The following is an 18,134-nucleotide window of genomic DNA, read 5'->3' on the forward strand; positions in this document are numbered from 1 at the left end:
ACTTAGAAACCTACTAGAGTATATTTTCATGCACAGTACCAGTCACCATGATTCTTTTGATCAACAAGCACATTTCTCAAAGACTTTGGAGTGTTTAAGAAAATGACTGGTCAGAACAAAATTGAAGACAGCGTTGTGTTAACTGATGGGTGAGCTCTTACCACAGTGAGCGAATCGGAGTGACAGCACGCAGCTTTCATGCAGGTGGAGCTGGTATTTGTCAGGTTTGGTGACATGCAGGACCTCCACGTTATTGTTCTCCATTCCCACCGCCAGCCACTCGCCCGTCGGACAGTATCCGAGAGAGAAGATCTGCGGCCCAATGAAACGGTCAATGCATTTATACAGCTTATAATTCATATAAATACAGCACATAATCAATTCTGACAGCATATCAGTCCCTTATCTTTATATGTGCATGAGGATTGTGTGTTTCTGTCTGGGTAGTGTCTGCTGTTATTAACATATATATGGATGCTTCCAAAAATTCACCGTATGCTATTATAAACATTTCAGTCCCTGACATACTTATCTGGGAAAAACAGGTTTGTAAATTGTATTAAATATGCAACACTACTTCCAGCATTACTGTTAAAAAAACTAATTATACACCATAATATGAGTTGGAGGTATAATTTAGTCACTTGTACTTTTTTGAAACAAGTAATAATGATATTTTCCAGATGAGAGCAAAAAGGGGAGGGGGGGGGGGGTTGTGAGCCTGTGAATGTGTGGAGGTGTTAGGGCAGAAATTATTGGATAGCCTAAGTACTCCTTTGGTCATTTTCTCTCTGTGTGCCCTGCCCTCTGTGATCCCTCTCTTTAATGCACACTCACCTCCCCCTGTGCACACTGAGATTGTGAAATGGTGCGTTTTAGGAAAAATTGCAGTAATGGTCTATTATTGCCATTGTCCTCCGCACCTGAAAACCCTGAATTCTAACTGCCAGTATTATATTTGTTCACGGGAATTTGAACATGAGGAAGAAAGCTAGAGCTCAGTCCGACCTTCATTGTGGGTTAAATGATCTGAACTGAGCTTGTAAATGACTGCAATCCAGGGAGAAAGTGAGAAATCACACAAACTGCAAATGACTGCAACTTGTCCTGAGACACACGTTTTAAAAGAATATGTCTTTTAATATGAACTTAAAATAATTACAAAAAGCCAAACCTGTTTGCAACTTACCCCTGCTGCAGACTACAAAAGGAACTTAACAAATTCATCACTACAGCTATTCTTAGACAAAGAAGCTGAAGCATACAGACGGTGACATCAGCAGGTCAAAGTGAAGCTGGTTGGTTGAAGTGTTTGAGCTTAAGAAGGTATGTGCAGTTGCAGTATTTATAGAAAGGATTTGTCTGGATGTAAGATGTGTGTTGTGCACCTGGGAGGTGAAGTCGTGCTGTTGCAGCTGCCGTCCCTCCCTCAGGTCCCAGGACCGCACGGTGTTATCCAGACCTCCAGTCCAAAGCTTGGTCCCATCATTAGAGATGTCTATGCAGCTGGCCCCATCGGTGTGGCCCTGGAACTGTCTGTGGAAAAACACAGTCAGACAAACCAAATAGATCAATGGACACATAACAACTGCACATTATGAAGAAAAATGTACAAATATCTGCACCATATATCTTCTAATGTAAGGTATATTTACTGCATCACTTGCACTTTGTATACTGTGCCAGCTGCAGGTTATAATTGCTAGATAATTTGGCTAATGCTCGTCTGCTTTACACTACCCCTGGCATACAAAAAATTTTGCCATTTCATCAGAATGTTTATTTTGAGTAAAAAAATTTATTGACGCATCACACAGCGGAGCGTCTTCTGAAGTAAAAATGTTTGTGGAATAAATCAGATCTTTCAATCATCACCAATCAAACCCGACACAAATCCCCATCCGCAGCTCCATACCTGACCAGAGTCTGGTTGTGAAGATCCCAAACGGCGATGTTTCCGTCGGAGCAGCAGGAAAAGCAGACCTTGGAGTCTGGGCTGATGGCCAGAGCGTAACACGCTGGTGCTGATGAGGTTAGTTCAGCTTTGATTCGCGGAGTTGGTGTGGCCAAATCCCAGATTGACAAAGTACTCGCCTCGCCCCCGACAATTAGAGTCCGCCCATCAGGAAGAAGTCGACAGGAACGGATGTAGTTGTCTCTGTTCTGATGTTGCGGTTACAAACATTATTATCGATACAATTTAAAAATAAAACATTTCATCTGTTCTGATGAGGTATTGTGTGGGGTCATTGCACTCACCAGGCAGTCCAGCTGGGATACGGGGGTCTTGTTGCCGGGGTGACTGATGTCCCACACCTTGACGCAGCCCTTGCCGCCAGTGTAGACGTGACGCGTGGGGTTACTGATGGTGACAGCACAGACCACCTCCCCGTGGCTCAGAGTATTGATCTGCCGAGCGTGGCGAGGAATGCCAGGGCCGATCAGCGAGTCGGGAGGAAAAGGCACCGGCTGCATTTGTCCATCAGCGCTCACATGAAAGGAGTATGCTCTAAGAGGAGGGTAAGGGTCATGGGGAGGGATGAAGGGTGGGTGGAAGAGGAGTGGTGGGAGTCAAATGTTACAAAGAAGAGGAATATGAGCATTGATTAATGAAACGTGGCTGTAACTGTGCTCTTTAGAAACAGGGAGAGGATACATACGGTTTTCCACCAGGAATGCCTGACAGGTTTGGAGGAAGTCCAGGGACACGTATGTGGTGGTGAGGATCAAAACCCACCTGGAGCACAGAAACAATCAAAGAATAAATACATTAGAAAAAAACACACCTTTGTAAGTAAAACTCTTATCTCTGTCTCATAGCAAAAAACGATTTATAAATAACAGAAATTCATGAAAATAAGACATGGACCAGCTTTTGCAGCCGTCATTATATGAGTCCTAATTAAATTCTCCATGTTTTTCTAATCTATTTATCAGTTCTTCTAACTACACCTAAAATATTGGTCCTTCTACACTTTACATTTCTGAAACAATTTCAAAATAACCAAATGATAAAAGCTCCATCAGAAGGCAAGGATAACAATGCTTTAACATGACATAAACTGTCATTTCATTTTAATCCACTTCAGTGTGAGGGCAGTTGTCTTGTGCATGGTTATCAGTATTGACCAGTTAGTTGCTTTATTTGTATACACAATATGTTAGTGCTGATGTGTGTTTGCATACCACTTGTGTGCGTCCATAAGCTGCCACAGCAGCAGCAGCTACTGCGCTCATCTGTGGAGAGATGCTGTGCAGACCGGTGTAGGCCGCTCCTGCTCCACTCAGCTCTCCATTCATACCCGGGTGGGGAACCATCCCAAACGGACTCGGGTATGAGCAGGGCACTGCCAGAGGTGTACGAAGACCAGGTGCTACAAGACAAAAGATTTTTTTTGAAACATGTGACATATGCATCAGATGTAAGAGTGCCTACTTTATCCATCTGCCTATGCTGGATTATAGTGAGTTTTTTAAGCGTCCAAAATAATACCATTGAGTTAACCTTTATCCAAAACTAACCAAGGGTCTCAATTCCTGCTGGTTTCACAGGTACAGTCCTCAGGCCTGGGGTGGAGGTGCTGCTGGGTGTCAGGGCATCCGAGCGGGAGGTGGGGGTGCTGGACTTGGACACAGGCGTTGTTGGCTTCTCGTTCTTAAAAACAAAACGGCAAAGTAATCACAAGAGGTGTCAAAACTGAAAATTATGGATCTATTGTCGCAAGAAAACTTTTGCAAATGCATTCACAGATCTATAGAGGGTATCCACGTGTCATCACAGTAGGCAGAGTCGCTGCAGTTTCAGCCACTGAGTGGCATGAAACTCGTATGGCTAACAGGCATCAGGAGGGAGGAAGCAGTAAACGTCTTTAATTCAGCTGAAAATTGTCGTCTTTTCACAAATTATTTATTGACAATGTTTTCTGCAGGCAATGTAGATCCTCAGCTGATGGAACATGTTTATGTTATCAAATCCACGGGACGACGCCTTGCAGTTACAGTAACACATAATATACATCACATCACAGAGCCTACAAACAGTCAGTGATGAATATAATCTGACCCCACCTCCATTCTCCCTCCCCTACCTATTTGTTTGATTCAAGGAAACTTATGAGCTTGAATTTCAGAAGATTAATCATATAGTAAAATAACAATGATGACTCTGCATCTAAAGACAACAGATAATGTACATTTGCTTAGACATATATCCTGCAAAGTTCCAACATGGCTGATTTTAGACCAACGTATAAAAAAATAGTTTAGTCCATATATATATTTATCACAGAATGAAATAAGTCAATTCCCTTGACTACTTTTTGTCCAAATAATTAAGTTGTATATTTTTCATGAAGTAAACATAGCCTACCCGTCTATACTACTCTATGTGTGTAGGTGTCATTTCAGAAATCAACAGGAGGCCATGACAGTTTATCAGATGGTGAAATCAAGCTAGCTTAAACTCAAAGAAAGTCTGGCTGAAGATGAATTGACTTTCTATACATCCCTCTGTTGTGCGATTGACTGTACAAACAGATTCAGCAAACACAGAATGATCTCTTTACAGGCCACCTGAAGCTAAAGCAAAGAGAAACGACTGGATCCCTACACCCTGACTACAAAGTTTACTCAGTTTCACTTCCATCACTAATCAAACTGGTCTGATCAATGCCTTTAAGCTTTGCTTTGTGTTCTTCCCCAGCTTTGAAATCAGGTACATATAAATGTCAGGAAACCAGATCTTTGGCCAAATGTCAATGTCCATTGTCCGCTGTGTCTTTAGTAAACTGTAGGGATCTCTGTCCGGTTTTGATGTCCCAATTTAAACACACATTCATTTTTACTCCTGTTTTTGTTGTTTTGACATCCAGTGCAACTGAGTGGGCGTGGTCCCTTTGGAAAAGTGACGTCAATGCATACCCTCTACAAATACAGATCAAGAAATGTGAACATGATTTACATATTTGCAGAGTTGCATACGTATTTGATCCTTGCATTCATTTGCTAATCTTTTGTGTAGATATCTGTACTGTGTAGATTCATGGGTCTATTTGCCCACGTTTTGGATCTATTTTTGCATCTTCGGCTAGTTTTGCAACTATAATTGCTCAATAAAACATTGACTTCAGCAGAAAGATTAAATGAATACAGGAACCACTCATGCTTTGACAGAGTTTATGACTCATAAGAGAACAATTCTCCAAAGATGTATTGATTGTTGCTTTCAGAACGTGATATGATGCAGTGTGTTTGACAACATGATGCACTTCAGTCACATTTGGTAACAGTTTGCTTCCTAACCTTCATTATTTTTCTATATATATACCGTACTAACCCTGGTGACATTTTAGAAATACGTTGAGATAGAAAAGCACTTTGAGATGAGCAAGAACAAGAAGATCAAAAGATCTAGAGTTGCCTAAATGACTCACCAAATTAATCTCTTTGGATTTGGATGAAGGTGTGCTGCTGGAGGAGGCAACGGAGGAAGGACTCAGAGGAGCATCCTTCTTCAACAGACGACGCTTGTCCAATCCATTCTCTCGAGGTGAGTGGGCGGGACTTCCTCTGGGAGATGTTGGATCCTGTGGTGGGTGAGCAAAAAGAAAAGACAAAGATAAGATAGAAAAATGGATTTATTTTTCTCCGTTTACAGGAATTACAAAACAAGAAACTTTTTCAATTAGTTGAACTGAACTCTACCTCATTGGAGACGTCTACGACGAGGTTGTCATCACTCTTCTCTCCATCGCTTTCCTACAAATGGACACAAAATGTAATAAACATCCGCGGTTCAAACTACGTATAAATAAAAATGCATGAAGATGTCATCTGCTGTGGATTTTGTTTGATTTGGAAATGAACAGACTTCAGTGTTTTTTTTTGTTGTCACAGGGGAAAAAAACCATCTCTTCTACGATAAGCACTGCTATCAAATTTAATATCCCATTTATTTGATCGACAATAAAACTAAATGAACATATAGTCATGAAAAGGGTCGTCATAAAAATCAATGATTTAATTAAAACCATAAAGACTGTTTTAAGCATTCCTCTGGCATCATTCCTTTTTGTATTTTACATTTTTAATTATAAGATAAAGCGATCAAAACGGTTCCATTGAGGGAAATCCAGATGGCTCTTCTGGCTGAGTTACAAGACATTAACTGGAACATAAGGAGTTCAATTCAGAGCTACAACCTTTGCCATGATAGATACCGTAGCTCTATTTGTCATCTCTGTAGTTTTATATGTGGCCTTTATGAATCCAAATGGTGCCTGTTAGGCTATCTTTGCTTTCTTGATTTCATATTAGAAATGTTACACTATTGTCTCTTTAAAGGGTACATATTATGAAAAATCCCTTTTACAGTGTTTTTGAACATATATTTGGGTAACCTGAGTGTCTACTGACCCACAACATATGAAATAAATCCATCCAGTCCTTTGTTTGTAGTCTGTATAAGTCTTACAACACATACTGTCTTACAACACAGAGAAAACTGCTGTTTCAAATTTTCTCAGGTTGTGATGTCACAAGTTCGATTATGGTAAAAAAAAAATCCCCTCCCCTCCCCTGATACCTCAACCCATGGACTCCACCCCCAGCCTAGAACAAAACTTTTGCACAGGTCTGCCAATTTTATTCTCGCTACAGAGGAGCGATGTCTACTGGGAATACTCAGGGGGGGCTTGTTGCATTTAAAGAGACACGCACACCTAAACAGAGCGTTCTGAGAGAGCTGGTTTATACAGGGTCACAAACCTCCTCTGGTGCTTGATTCATCTTATATTTTGACCAAAGCACAGCACAGATATTTCATTTAGACCACAGGGGACTGTTTGAAAAGGTAGAAAGGGGTAGAATATGTCCTCTTTAAATGGTGAAAATTTGACTCAATTATGACAAAAAGTGTTGCTACTGTAGCTATGACAATAAAAGAGCCGAATGCTCTCAAAACAATCAAATAAGTTATTCCTCTTCATGATTTTTTTAAGAAACAATATGTTCTAAAAAAAAAAAAAACATGTAAGGTTAGAAAGTCAGAAAGGTCAGATTTATTTGTACTCACAAATCGTGCGGAGGCCAGCTCCTTATCATCTGTCTTCAGTTTTTTGCTGTCGGAGGAGTAATCGTTTGAACTCCGGTGCTTCTCTCCAGCACGAAAACTTGCCGAGGGAGACACAGACGAGCTCTGCAATAAACAAGAATCATAGAATTTACAAGGCAATGAAAAAATATTCCACTCTCAGAAAGACAAGAGCTACAAACTGAGCTGGGTTAGCATTTTCAAATGTCTCTGAAGGAAAGACTCACTTTACCTGCACCATTGACATCTTTATTTCATAGAAACTCTTCCATAAAAAATGTTTTTCTGAACATTCATTTTCCAGAGAAAAAAAAATCCCACTGTCAACAGTTGACACTATATTCTGTGAATTATTCTGATGAAGGAGAATTTGATGCATCTTATAAAATTGAACATACATTTATTAAAGGAAATTCTGAGCAGAAACGGTTCAAAGCTCATTTGAGGAAATTACTGTTTGTGTCCAATGTCCCTGAAAACAAAGCAGTACCTTTGATTGTTTTGCTGATCTTGTCCTGTGCACGTGTTAGTAGTGTTGTTGTGACTAAAAAATCTGTATACTGCTCTCTTTCACCAGTGAAATACATCACTGGTTTTGAAGCTTTGCTGTGGAGAATACTTCTACAGTGTGCTGTACATTATCTTATCTGACACCTACCCTGTGTCATTGTTTACACACATACATAAACTACCATGTGGAAATAGTGAATCTTGTCACTGTTGGTCTTGGTTTGCATTTGTTGGTCATACAGAGGCATCACTATTCATTTCAGTGGGTTTAATAACCAGTTAAAAACTCCCCACAGGGGCTCAAATTGAAAATGTAATACAGTGAATCAAATACACAACTGGAAAAGTTTGAAATACCCAACGAGGAGCCGCTAAATTAATCTGTATAGTCTGTTGTAAATGAATGCAATCTGAGTAAAGAACCTGCATGACATGGTGAAGAACTGCTCAGATTTTTCTTTCCTTTTCAAAGACCTCTAAATGTCGAGGAGATTACTGATGTCTAATTCCCAGGACAAGGTTGAAAAAATGATAAGCTATAACTTAAACGCTTCAGATCTTTTGTATGTGTCAAGACTTCCACTTTGAGCTAAATTAGGACAAATCTGGCAATAAGTGAGCAGTCAGACAGAGAAATATCTGTGATCCACTCCTCCTCCGCTGGGTTTAAACATCACTTTAAAAACTCTTCTGCCTGTCAAAACCATTTTATTTTTCCTGTATTGCACAAAACCAAAGCTGTACTGCATCCTAGACAGCCTGATTACTCCACCGTGTGTTGAACTCAGCGGCATTATGTTGAAATCCGGCAAAGACAAGTTGCTGCATTGATGTCTCTCTTTGCTTAATCAAATATGGCACCCTTTAAATACCAATACTGAAGTATTAATCTTCTTTGAGGAGCAAAGATCAAAATAAGGTCAACTAACCATTTCCCCTCTTGGTCTGCTTGTCCCTGCTGATCTCTCTCCCCCCCCCCCCCAGCCCTCCCCTCCCTCCTCTCTCATTGGGAGGCGCTCCTTACCCCGCAGACGATGGACGGAGAGAAGAAAAAATATAGCAGGACCTTTAACTCGACCTTTCCTCTTACTCACGCTTGCAACCTTTCTACTGCCCTTTGCCGTGCTGCAAGTGTTGATGACAGAGATTCTGTGGGGGAGGAGGTTCACTTCTCAGTGTACGCGTGCGTGTGTGTGTGTGTGTGTGTGTGCGCGTGTGTGTGTGTGTGTGTGTGTGGTCGGGCAGCACTTATTCCTGTTTACATTTAAGTCCTGCGTATCTGCAAACAATGTTGGGGTGTTGGTGTGTTTACAGGTGTGTGTCTCTTCTTGAGTGAAATGAAGCAGGCTGATCCTCTCTCTCAGACTGATTAGGTTAATTAGCCTGCAAATTAGCTTTTTCAAAAACATCAAGGCAAATTAATTTGGCTGCAGAGACAAATGAAGGCTCCGCCGGCAGTACACGCATTATGGGTGTGAAGAAGCGTGCAGTGTCGCAGGGTGAAAGCATTCATTTAGCAGCACATCTTAATTATATTTACCTCCTGTTTCAAATTGATTCTGCGATTCCAGATAATGATCCCTGTAACCTCCTCTGTTGAACAAACAATCTGACTCTTTGGAGTCTCTGCAGTAATGAGAGGCCCAGACTGACCACAGCTTCTGATGTTTGTGTGAATGTTGTTGAGCAGCATGAAGTCAAGGCCAGCAATCCTCAAGGTAGAAGTTTGTGCTGCATTACAGATTAAAAACAAATGAGAGGAGCATCAGCTCATATAAATACCAATGACTGACTCAACCTGAATAGTAATTCTCTGCACTTCTGCTGTTTAGTTCCATGTTATTTCTAAGCACAAGAATTCTTCTAATGTTGTTATGTTTTTTTTTTTTAAAGATTCCTTTTTGGGGCTTTTTGGGCCTTTATTTGAGAGATAGGAGAGTGGATAGAGTTGGAAATCAGGGAGAGAGAGAGAGAGAGAGAGAGTGGGGAATGACATGTGGGAAAGGAGCCACAGGTAGGATTTGAACCTGGGCCGCCCGCTTGGCAGACTACAGCTCCCAACATGGGGCACGCGCACTAACCACTGCACCACTGCACCACCAGCACCCCTAAATTTAGGTTTAATTTGTTTCTCATTCAATTTAACTTTTAATCCAGCCGGTAATTCAAACGCTACAAGCCTGCTTTTCCAGCCATTCTGCACGAAAGGCGCTCTCGGTGATGATGTCACAGCCCCACCTTTCATCTGTTCTACTCACCACATGTTGTTTAAAGGAAGAATGTGTAACATTTAACACATAAATAAAGCAGAAATCAAGTATATTATCTGTAAATGTCTCTCTGAATCATGACTGTCTACAATGAGCGAGTAGCGTGACACATCACGATGACCATCACGGCCATCATGTTTACACGGACGGGACGGCCTTGAGTATAAAGCTGTTTTAGTCAAGGACTAGAGAAAAGAAGAATAGCCTACTCACTGCTTATTTGGATATCATAAAAGTGTGTTTAGATCACGGTCATTCCGTGTCAGAAATGTGCAATGTGAAGCTACAAGTAAACCAAAGTGTGCTAACATTATCCTGCTAACACAATAATGCAGGCCACGGGCAATTACAGCTCGAGCAAAAGACAGTTTTGTCCGCCGCATGTGCTTAATGGTGCTTTTATGGTGCGCTCTTAATGATTACTTTCGAGTTGGGGGGGGTTGGAGGTGTGCTGCTGGAGGAGAGCGGAGGCTTCAGAATAGCAGAGGCGTGGCCAAACAGCTGTTTATTTTGGTTTAATGCTGGTGCTCAAGGGCAACATCTACTGGATCATAAAGTCACACATTCTTCCTTTAAGCAATGTGAAGTTGTGTTTAAAGTAGGGTTAATTATAATAAATTATAACTATTAATCCCATTTTTAGTGGCATGTTTCTGGTGCTGACAGCCCTAGATTAGAGTTAACTGTTCATTGTTAACTAACCTGTCTGAGTCACCAGCTGTGTGTTGAGTGCTTCAATGTCCATACACAACAATAAAACCTCACACACGCAGCCGGTACAGATACACACACGCACTCAGCAAAGCCGGAAAAACTGCTTCACTGGTGTTCTTGGCATCACCAGAACAACACTCGCCATTCAAACCCAGCATTACTCTTCACCTGGTCCCCACCAACACTTTCGACAATAGCTGCCTCTAAACTTCTAACTTGTTTAAAAAACCCAACAGTCAGAATAATAAATCACAGTTCTTGAAGAAAACACAGAGAAATGCGATATGATATTGTGCATAGAAGTGAACATGTCTAGTTCTCACCCCTGCTTTTTTCTCAGGTTTGTGGTGCCAAGATGGCTGACAAGTGCCAAAAGTGCTCAAAAATTGACATGTGAACATCTTCATTACCATGTCAACAGGGCAAGAGACCGATAAGACTGAGTGGTTCCACGACAGCAAATTCAGCCTTTGAAGCAACATTTTCAACAGACAGCATTCACAACTCTTTTTTTTTGTTGCACATTACATTTTTACTTTGGTTCTATTCCACTTTTCTTTTCCTTCCCTTGTCGAGAAATCCCCAGTTTGCTTTATGTTGCTTGGAGTAAGATAGATTTGTCTCCTATTTGGAAATCCAGCATTTTATTCTCTTGGTTTCACAGCTTCTTGCGCTTGCTCACCCACAAATAAGATGCCTCTGTTCACACAACAAAAAAACTTTTTTCACTCTGTGTTTACAAGTCAGTTGGTCTGCTCTATAACCTCTGATCCCTCAGTCCGACTCAATTTTCTCTTATTATGCAGTCCACACAGCATGAGGGCCAGATTTGACACCATACAGAGTTTTTTTTAAAAAAGCATCCCAGCATTAACAGAGAGAATAACTGCGGCAGTAGCCAATAAAAACCCAAGACACACAAGAAGCCTGCTCGCTACTGCCACATTCATGCTGACAGTATGTTAACTTTCAACAGATGAATCATTTCAAAGCTCTCTATAAGATAGAAAGCAGCCTCATTTCTAAACAAACTGTGTATGAGCAAGGATGTAGATGTTTGATTTTTGCTTCAGTGATCAAATTTTAGGTCAATGCATTTTCCAAGTAAAATATCCTTGATAATTGAATTGAAATAAAACTGTGGCCTGAAAACTAGACTGACAACAGAAATGTAAAAATACACCAAACAGCACAAACCTATGACAGTCCTAACAGGCCAGAGGAGGCAGAGTCCTTGAACACACCACAACTCCATAACTGACTCTCTGTATTGGCATCAATAAGTATGTGGACACACATGTCCGTCTACACCCACATACCTTTATCAGTGTGTGAGGTGCTAATGCCAAGGCACAGATGTTCAAGCAAATAACACACACCAACAACACACACTGTAACCTGTGTGGACTGTTGCCAAGGCAACTGTAGACCACTGACAAGGGGCTTATTGGTTTTATGAAGTGACTGTTGGCCGCGCGTGTGTGTATGTGTGTGTGTTCTCACAGGGCGCTAATGAAAGGCATTCATCAATCTGCTCTCTGTATCTTTACCACTGTGTCGGATGATCAGACACATGCACACACACTCTCGACACACACACACACACACACACACACACACACACACACACACACACACACACGCACGCACACTGCTAATCGCTCCCATCATGGTGCCTTCAGCTGTGGTTGTGTGTGTGTGTGTATGTGTGTGTGTGTGTGTGTGTGTGTGTGTGTGTGTGTGTGTGTGTGTGTGTGTGTGTGTGTGTGGAGGAGGCTATACTGCATGGGGGTAGGAGATAACATATTAAACATTCCTCCTGTCTCCACCTAATCTAAAGCACCAGAGAACACACACAGCCGACCAAAGTCATGCATGTCTGTGTGTGGTTCTGTGTGTGTGTGTGTGTGTGTGTGTGTGTGTGTGTGTGTGTGTGTGTGTGTGTGTGTTCCTGGAATAAAGAAATGCTAATCTGCTCATTGAGTATTCAACAAACCAAATGTTTGCCTTGGGAAAAAAGCTCCGCTTAAGGGACTAATTACTACAAGTGCAGGATGTAATGTAGCTCTGCCGCTCTGCCTCTTTTTGCTTTCTCCTCCCTTCACTCGGCAGACATACGCCTTTTTTCTACGCTCATTTTGAGGTTTCTCTTTCATCAAATTCCTTCTTCCTCTTTGTTCCATTTCATAAATGTCAACTAGATCCGAGGATACTGAGGTTATTATTCTGGTTCTACTAAAATGATATTCAGGGGATGAGCAACATGTCGGAGCTCACACTATTTATGTGATAATCTCTTAAATTGTGAAGTAGATTAAATCAAATAGGTTTAATGTCTTAGCATATTTATATTATTTTACATCTTAAACTCTCTGTACAAACCAGTGATCTACACTGTGACTTTGTAATAACAAAAAGTGGATGTTGAGTTTGTTGAATAAATCAGAAACAGTATTTATTACTACAGTTAATGTATCAAATTATTTATGAACTCTTAAACTGAGATTGTGTTTTTAAATTGTTCGCTGCCGCCATGAAGACAGGTATCATATACCAGTCTTCATTTGTTTTCTTTGCACATGATATAAAATATCGGCCTTCACCCGCTGAGACGTGTGCTCAGAATGAATATGAATAAAGATGTCTGGTGTGGGATGTTGAAGACAGGAGATGAAATTTCTTCCTGTGAAATTAAATGATTCAAATTGTAATTTGTATCCCCTTTAATCTGAATCGAAAGTTGTGTACCTCATGTAAAAAAAAAAAGCTGATATCTTAAGAAACCCTGTTAGGCTAAAAAGTGTGAAAAAAGATACGATGCAGTCAACACATCAGTCCATCAAAGGAACAAAAGAAAAGTCTTACCTTGACTGAGTCTCTATCTGAGGGGGCGCAGAGAGGTGAGAAAGAAAAGACTGATTAAGACATTAAGTGTGTGTGCAATGAGCACAATAACGACAGACGAATGAAAATACACACACACTCTCACTCACACACACACACACACACACACACACACACACACACACACACACACACACACAAACAGAGAGACAGGGGAATACAGCTAATGACAAGTTGACACTGGCTTGATTACATCTGATTCCAGCTCAGACTTTCTTTTCCTGTTTGTCTTGTCAGCTACACTTTAATACTTTAAGTGAAATATGACACAGAATGGTCAGAATGCAGTAACTATATCTGCCATAACACCTATCTGCACATCACTAGCTTTGTATTTATTGCCTAATGCTTTGAAGGTAAACATATAAGCGCTCAATGTCACTGTTGAGAGTATTGTCCATAATGTATTTGTAAATGAAGAAGCCAGAGGCGTGAATGAGATAAAGAAAGTCACCAATATGAAAAGAAAACAAATCTATTTAAAAAAGAAAAATGTGAAACCAATTATTCTCCACATTTACTTCTTGACAGGAACTTAGAAAGAGTAGAAATTGATTTTTTTGTTATTGATCGAGCTCCTCATGGGGGAAGGTATTACAGGAGTTAGCGGCTGTTAGCTTTACTGCAGCTACAGGGCAAAGTTAACTACTCCTCTGCAGTGTAAACACTCACAGTCATGCTGCAACAGAGTAATTAAGAGCTGGCACACACTGTTTCTGTCGCACGCACGCACGCGCACACACACACACACACACACACACACACACACACACACACACACACACACACACACACACACACACACACACACACACACACACACACACACACACACACACACACACACACACACACACACACACACACACACACACACACACACACACAGTCTGTATGTGCTGTAATTAAACACTTGAACACAAAGTCAGCTCGGAATAAATAGAGGTGTACTGTGTGTAGCAGAGAGAAGTGGGCAGAAGTGGTGGTTGTGCAGCGCTCCTTATTAGGCCAATCAAACAGGCATAATGACAAATCAGGTTGTAATTACGTTGACTGCTGTTCATTAAAAGTATCATTAATAACTCTGAATGAGTTTTCTAGACATGTTGAATTAGTAGGGGGTCATTAAGTGAACAAAAAGCTTCCGTATGCATTTCTATTACTCATCTAACTGTGGATGATATAAGAAAGTTATTGACATGTCATTAAGGTTGGTTGTGTTGTACGATATAATGCAGAAAAATACATAACTTTTCTGTATTTTAATTCTCATTATCACGTTTTCTATTGCTCTCTTTTTTAAGGCCAGCATTAAAGGCAATGGATTATTACACACTATTTAATGCAAAAGTAAAGCAGAGACTTGTCACTGTTTCCACATGAACATGCGTCCTAAGAATCACTGCAGTAATGAAGATGCCAATACTTTCAAACACATAGCACGTCAACAAACAGAGAGCAGGCGTACCTCTCTGGTGTTCGCTGTTGTTGTCATGGTGTTTCCTATCGTCTTTGAGCGGCAGCTGGTGGCTCAGGGCCGAGGACAGAGCCAGCAAGCTGGCAGTGCTGGCCCCGGGGGGCAGGGGGGGCTGCAGTCCTGCTGGGTGAGGCGTGAGGGGGACAGGGATGGCGTGGCCATGGGAGAGGTGCTGAGCTTGGAGCTGCTGCTGCTGAACGACAGACGCAAATGTTAATTCATGTGAAGAAACGTTTCGGTGTGGAGGCAAACAGAAAGGAGAACTGAGGAGCAGAGTTGACAAAATAAGAGCTAGGAAAAGGGAACAATATTATCCATATCATAATATCAGATGATTTAATTTATTTTAATATATCTTGACAATTTATGAAGTGCCCTTAGATCTCAAAGCCTCTAGACACCTAAATATGTGACAGGCGTGATGAAGGCAAGTACTACAAATACAAAGGAAAAAAGTTTTCCTTTCCATTTACACTGTTTAGAGGCACCACAGTTTGCAGTAAAAGTGTGTGTGTGTGTGTGTGTGTGTGTGTGTGTGTGTGTGTGTGCGTGCGTGCGTGCGTGTGTGTGCGTTTGTATCTATGTCAGCATGTGTGTAATCCACCCACTCCTATGATGGCGTTAAGTTCAGCCATAGTGACCTGTTTGGCCCTCTCCACCGCCTGCACCACCTGCTGCTGATGCTGAAACACAGATAGACAGAGACAGAGTAAAGACATCTGAACAGAATGTGAGAAGGAGAAAAAACATCTGTTAAAAATGAGGATTACAACACCTGTGGAAAAACTCAAGAGTCTACAACAACAGTTGTACAAAATATATTCCTCATAAACAATTCTTTACGGTATATCAACGAAGACAACTTGCACCCCTGTTCACATCTGTTAGTATTTTGTTTTTTAACTCGACTGTATATAATCAAAGAGATGTTTTTCAGCCTTTTTTCATTTTATTTGTATTGAGGCTGAATAACTGCTAGATCAAAGCTGTCAGTGAGCCGCACACTATAACATTACAGAGATTTGGTACAATTATTTTTTTTAAACCTTAAAGGGTAAATTCTAATTACTAGTACTAGTTTGGTCATGTGTGACTTGAACAGAATATTTGGTTCCTTCTTTTGGGGGAGCTGAATTTGGAGGTCCTGTGGGGAAATCCATGTTGGCTAATATACTGAACAACAAGTGGCCAGACATGTTTTAAACACCGACAACATCTTACAGAGAAGCCCAGAACATGAGACATCCTTACAGTGATTATTCAAATGATGATGTACTCCATGCGGGGGATAAGACTATATTTTTTTTTACTAGTGGGATAATAAAACACTTTCCATTCTTCAGCTTTTTTTGCATAAACAGTAGTCATAAATTCAAAACTGCCTTGTCTTGTTTTTTCCCCCAAACATTTCAAATGAGTGCAGCTGCAAATGAATCCAACTGACTGAACTGACATACTCGTGGAGAGAGGTAGACAGGTACCCGGAGAGACAGACAGCAAACAGACAAAGTCATCCAAAGGGTACAGAGTGAGAGAGACAGATCCAGACAGTGAGCGAGAGCAGAAAGATTCATCCAGGAGCGCAAAAACATCAAAGTAGGGCAGAGATGAAAGAGCTTATCCGGTGTGGAAATGAACCTGAGCATCGAGTTCAGGTACAACCACTGCAGGCCGAGTCCAACCCGCCTGAACGTGACTCACACATGAAAAGATCCATGTGCCTGATGAGTATTGGTCAAAAGCTTTCATGTCTTCATCGTCAATTATTAGCATATTTGTAGAAAAAGGACGGAAATAAAAATCAATATCCAATGATTTTTTTTTTTTAATGTGTTTTATCTGTTTATAATTACAGGTGGGATTGGAAGGTTGTTAACCCCTTAATCTCTCCTTAAACGAGGTAAAACAACTGGTCAGCTAGGTTAGTAAAAGTTAATGAGTGTTCTTATCTGTTAAATTATAAAGCTGGACTATGATATCTCTAAATTCAAAGATTAGTTGAAAATCTTCTGCCTCACTGCCATCATTGCAGTGGGTTACTTATCAACACATACACATATTTCAAAGTTATTGCCTCAAATTATTTTATTATTATATGTCAATTTATTGCCTAATCCTTTTAAAGTAAACATACGAGCAAGTGGTGAAAGGGTCACTAATGTGCATAAGAAAAAAGAAAACCTATTTTAAAAAGACAAATGTGTAAACAATACAGGAAGATGCCTTCAGTAGGTTTAAACGTAAGAAGCTATCTATCTAAGTAGTTAAACAGACTCTCGTTCTTTTCCTCATTAGAGGTGTAGAATTAGAGTTTGTCAAATGTTATGGGATGAAAACAAACGTTAGATACTTTCTAACTTCGTTACTGCAATATGAGAGTGCTCCAAAAGGTTCAATTAAAAAATAAATAAAATAAAAAAAGTGATTGACTCTCGTTTAAACATTTACTCACCAAAATTGTAACATTCGTCTAGCTAAAGTATATAATATTTAATAGTACTGGTGCAATTACAAGAACATCTATATTTCCATATGACAGACTAGAAACTAAGTTTTTCTTCTAAAAAGGACAAAGGTGAATAACTATATATAACTACAAGCATGAGCATACTTTAGACACAATCATGTTCTTATTTAAGAATTATCCAGCCAAAGAATGAGCTTAACAACACTTTTACCCAGGTTTTAGGAACAACTTTGGTTATTTGAAATTATGATGCACTGTAAATGAGGCCACAATTTAAAAAGTATTTACTGTGATGATAAACAAATTTATGTATGAGACATAATTACCATACTTGTCCTTAAACAAAATCTGAATAATTACTGCCGACTGTAGGTTGACAGAACCATCACCATGTCAGTGACAACACTGCTACTGTCAAACACATTTCCCTGCTGCAAGAAAGAACAATGTCAGGAAATGACAGAAATAAAAATAAAACAGTGCTCTCCCACAAATATACACAAACATTGGATGTGATTTGCTGCGCAGTAACAAAATGATTTGTTACATTTCATATGCACAGGCAGTAAACGAGGCTGTGCATCAAAACAAAGCGGTGAGAGCTGTTTCCTCTCCCTGCCTCCCCTCTCTGCGGGCCTCAGGGCTGTGTAGCAGCACGGCAGTCTAATGCCATTATTCCTAATCCACCCTAAACCCTCCTAA

General features: G+C 40.5%; 1 protein-coding gene across 7 annotated transcripts in view; it reads right to left on the minus strand.

Moving 5' to 3' along the window:
• Positions 1–18,134, minus strand: part of LOC109997670 (TLE family member 4, transcriptional corepressor) — a 38,047-nt gene that overhangs the window by 5,153 nt on the left and 14,760 nt on the right. For 3 of the 7 annotated variants that reach the window (XM_020652231.3, XM_020652233.3, XM_065948781.1), the window contains 13 exons: positions 15,574–15,648; positions 14,957–15,158; positions 13,450–13,466; positions 7,073–7,195; positions 5,704–5,757; positions 5,433–5,585; positions 3,523–3,655; positions 3,187–3,374; positions 2,661–2,737; positions 2,260–2,509; positions 1,916–2,163; positions 1,389–1,536; positions 162–312 (listed from right to left, as the gene is read on the minus strand). In XM_020652231.3, coding sequence (XP_020507887.2) covers positions 162–312; positions 1,389–1,536; positions 1,916–2,163; positions 2,260–2,509; positions 2,661–2,737; positions 3,187–3,374; positions 3,523–3,655; positions 5,433–5,585; positions 5,704–5,757; positions 7,073–7,195; positions 13,450–13,466; positions 14,957–15,158; positions 15,574–15,648 — 1,819 coding nt within the window. Of the gene's footprint in view, positions 1–161; positions 313–1,388; positions 1,537–1,915; positions 2,164–2,259; positions 2,510–2,660; positions 2,738–3,186; positions 3,375–3,522; positions 3,656–5,432; positions 5,586–5,703; positions 5,758–7,072; positions 7,196–9,140; positions 9,983–13,449; positions 13,467–14,956; positions 15,159–15,573; positions 15,649–18,134 lie in introns of those variants that run through there. The other 4 variants (XM_065948770.1, XM_065948761.1, XM_020652232.3 and 1 more) reach the window with 4 other exon arrangements.

The sequence above is a fragment of the Labrus bergylta genome, chromosome 2 (assembly GCF_963930695.1).
Source record: "Labrus bergylta chromosome 2, fLabBer1.1, whole genome shotgun sequence".
Classification (NCBI taxonomy): domain Eukaryota; kingdom Metazoa; phylum Chordata; class Actinopteri; order Labriformes; family Labridae; genus Labrus; species Labrus bergylta.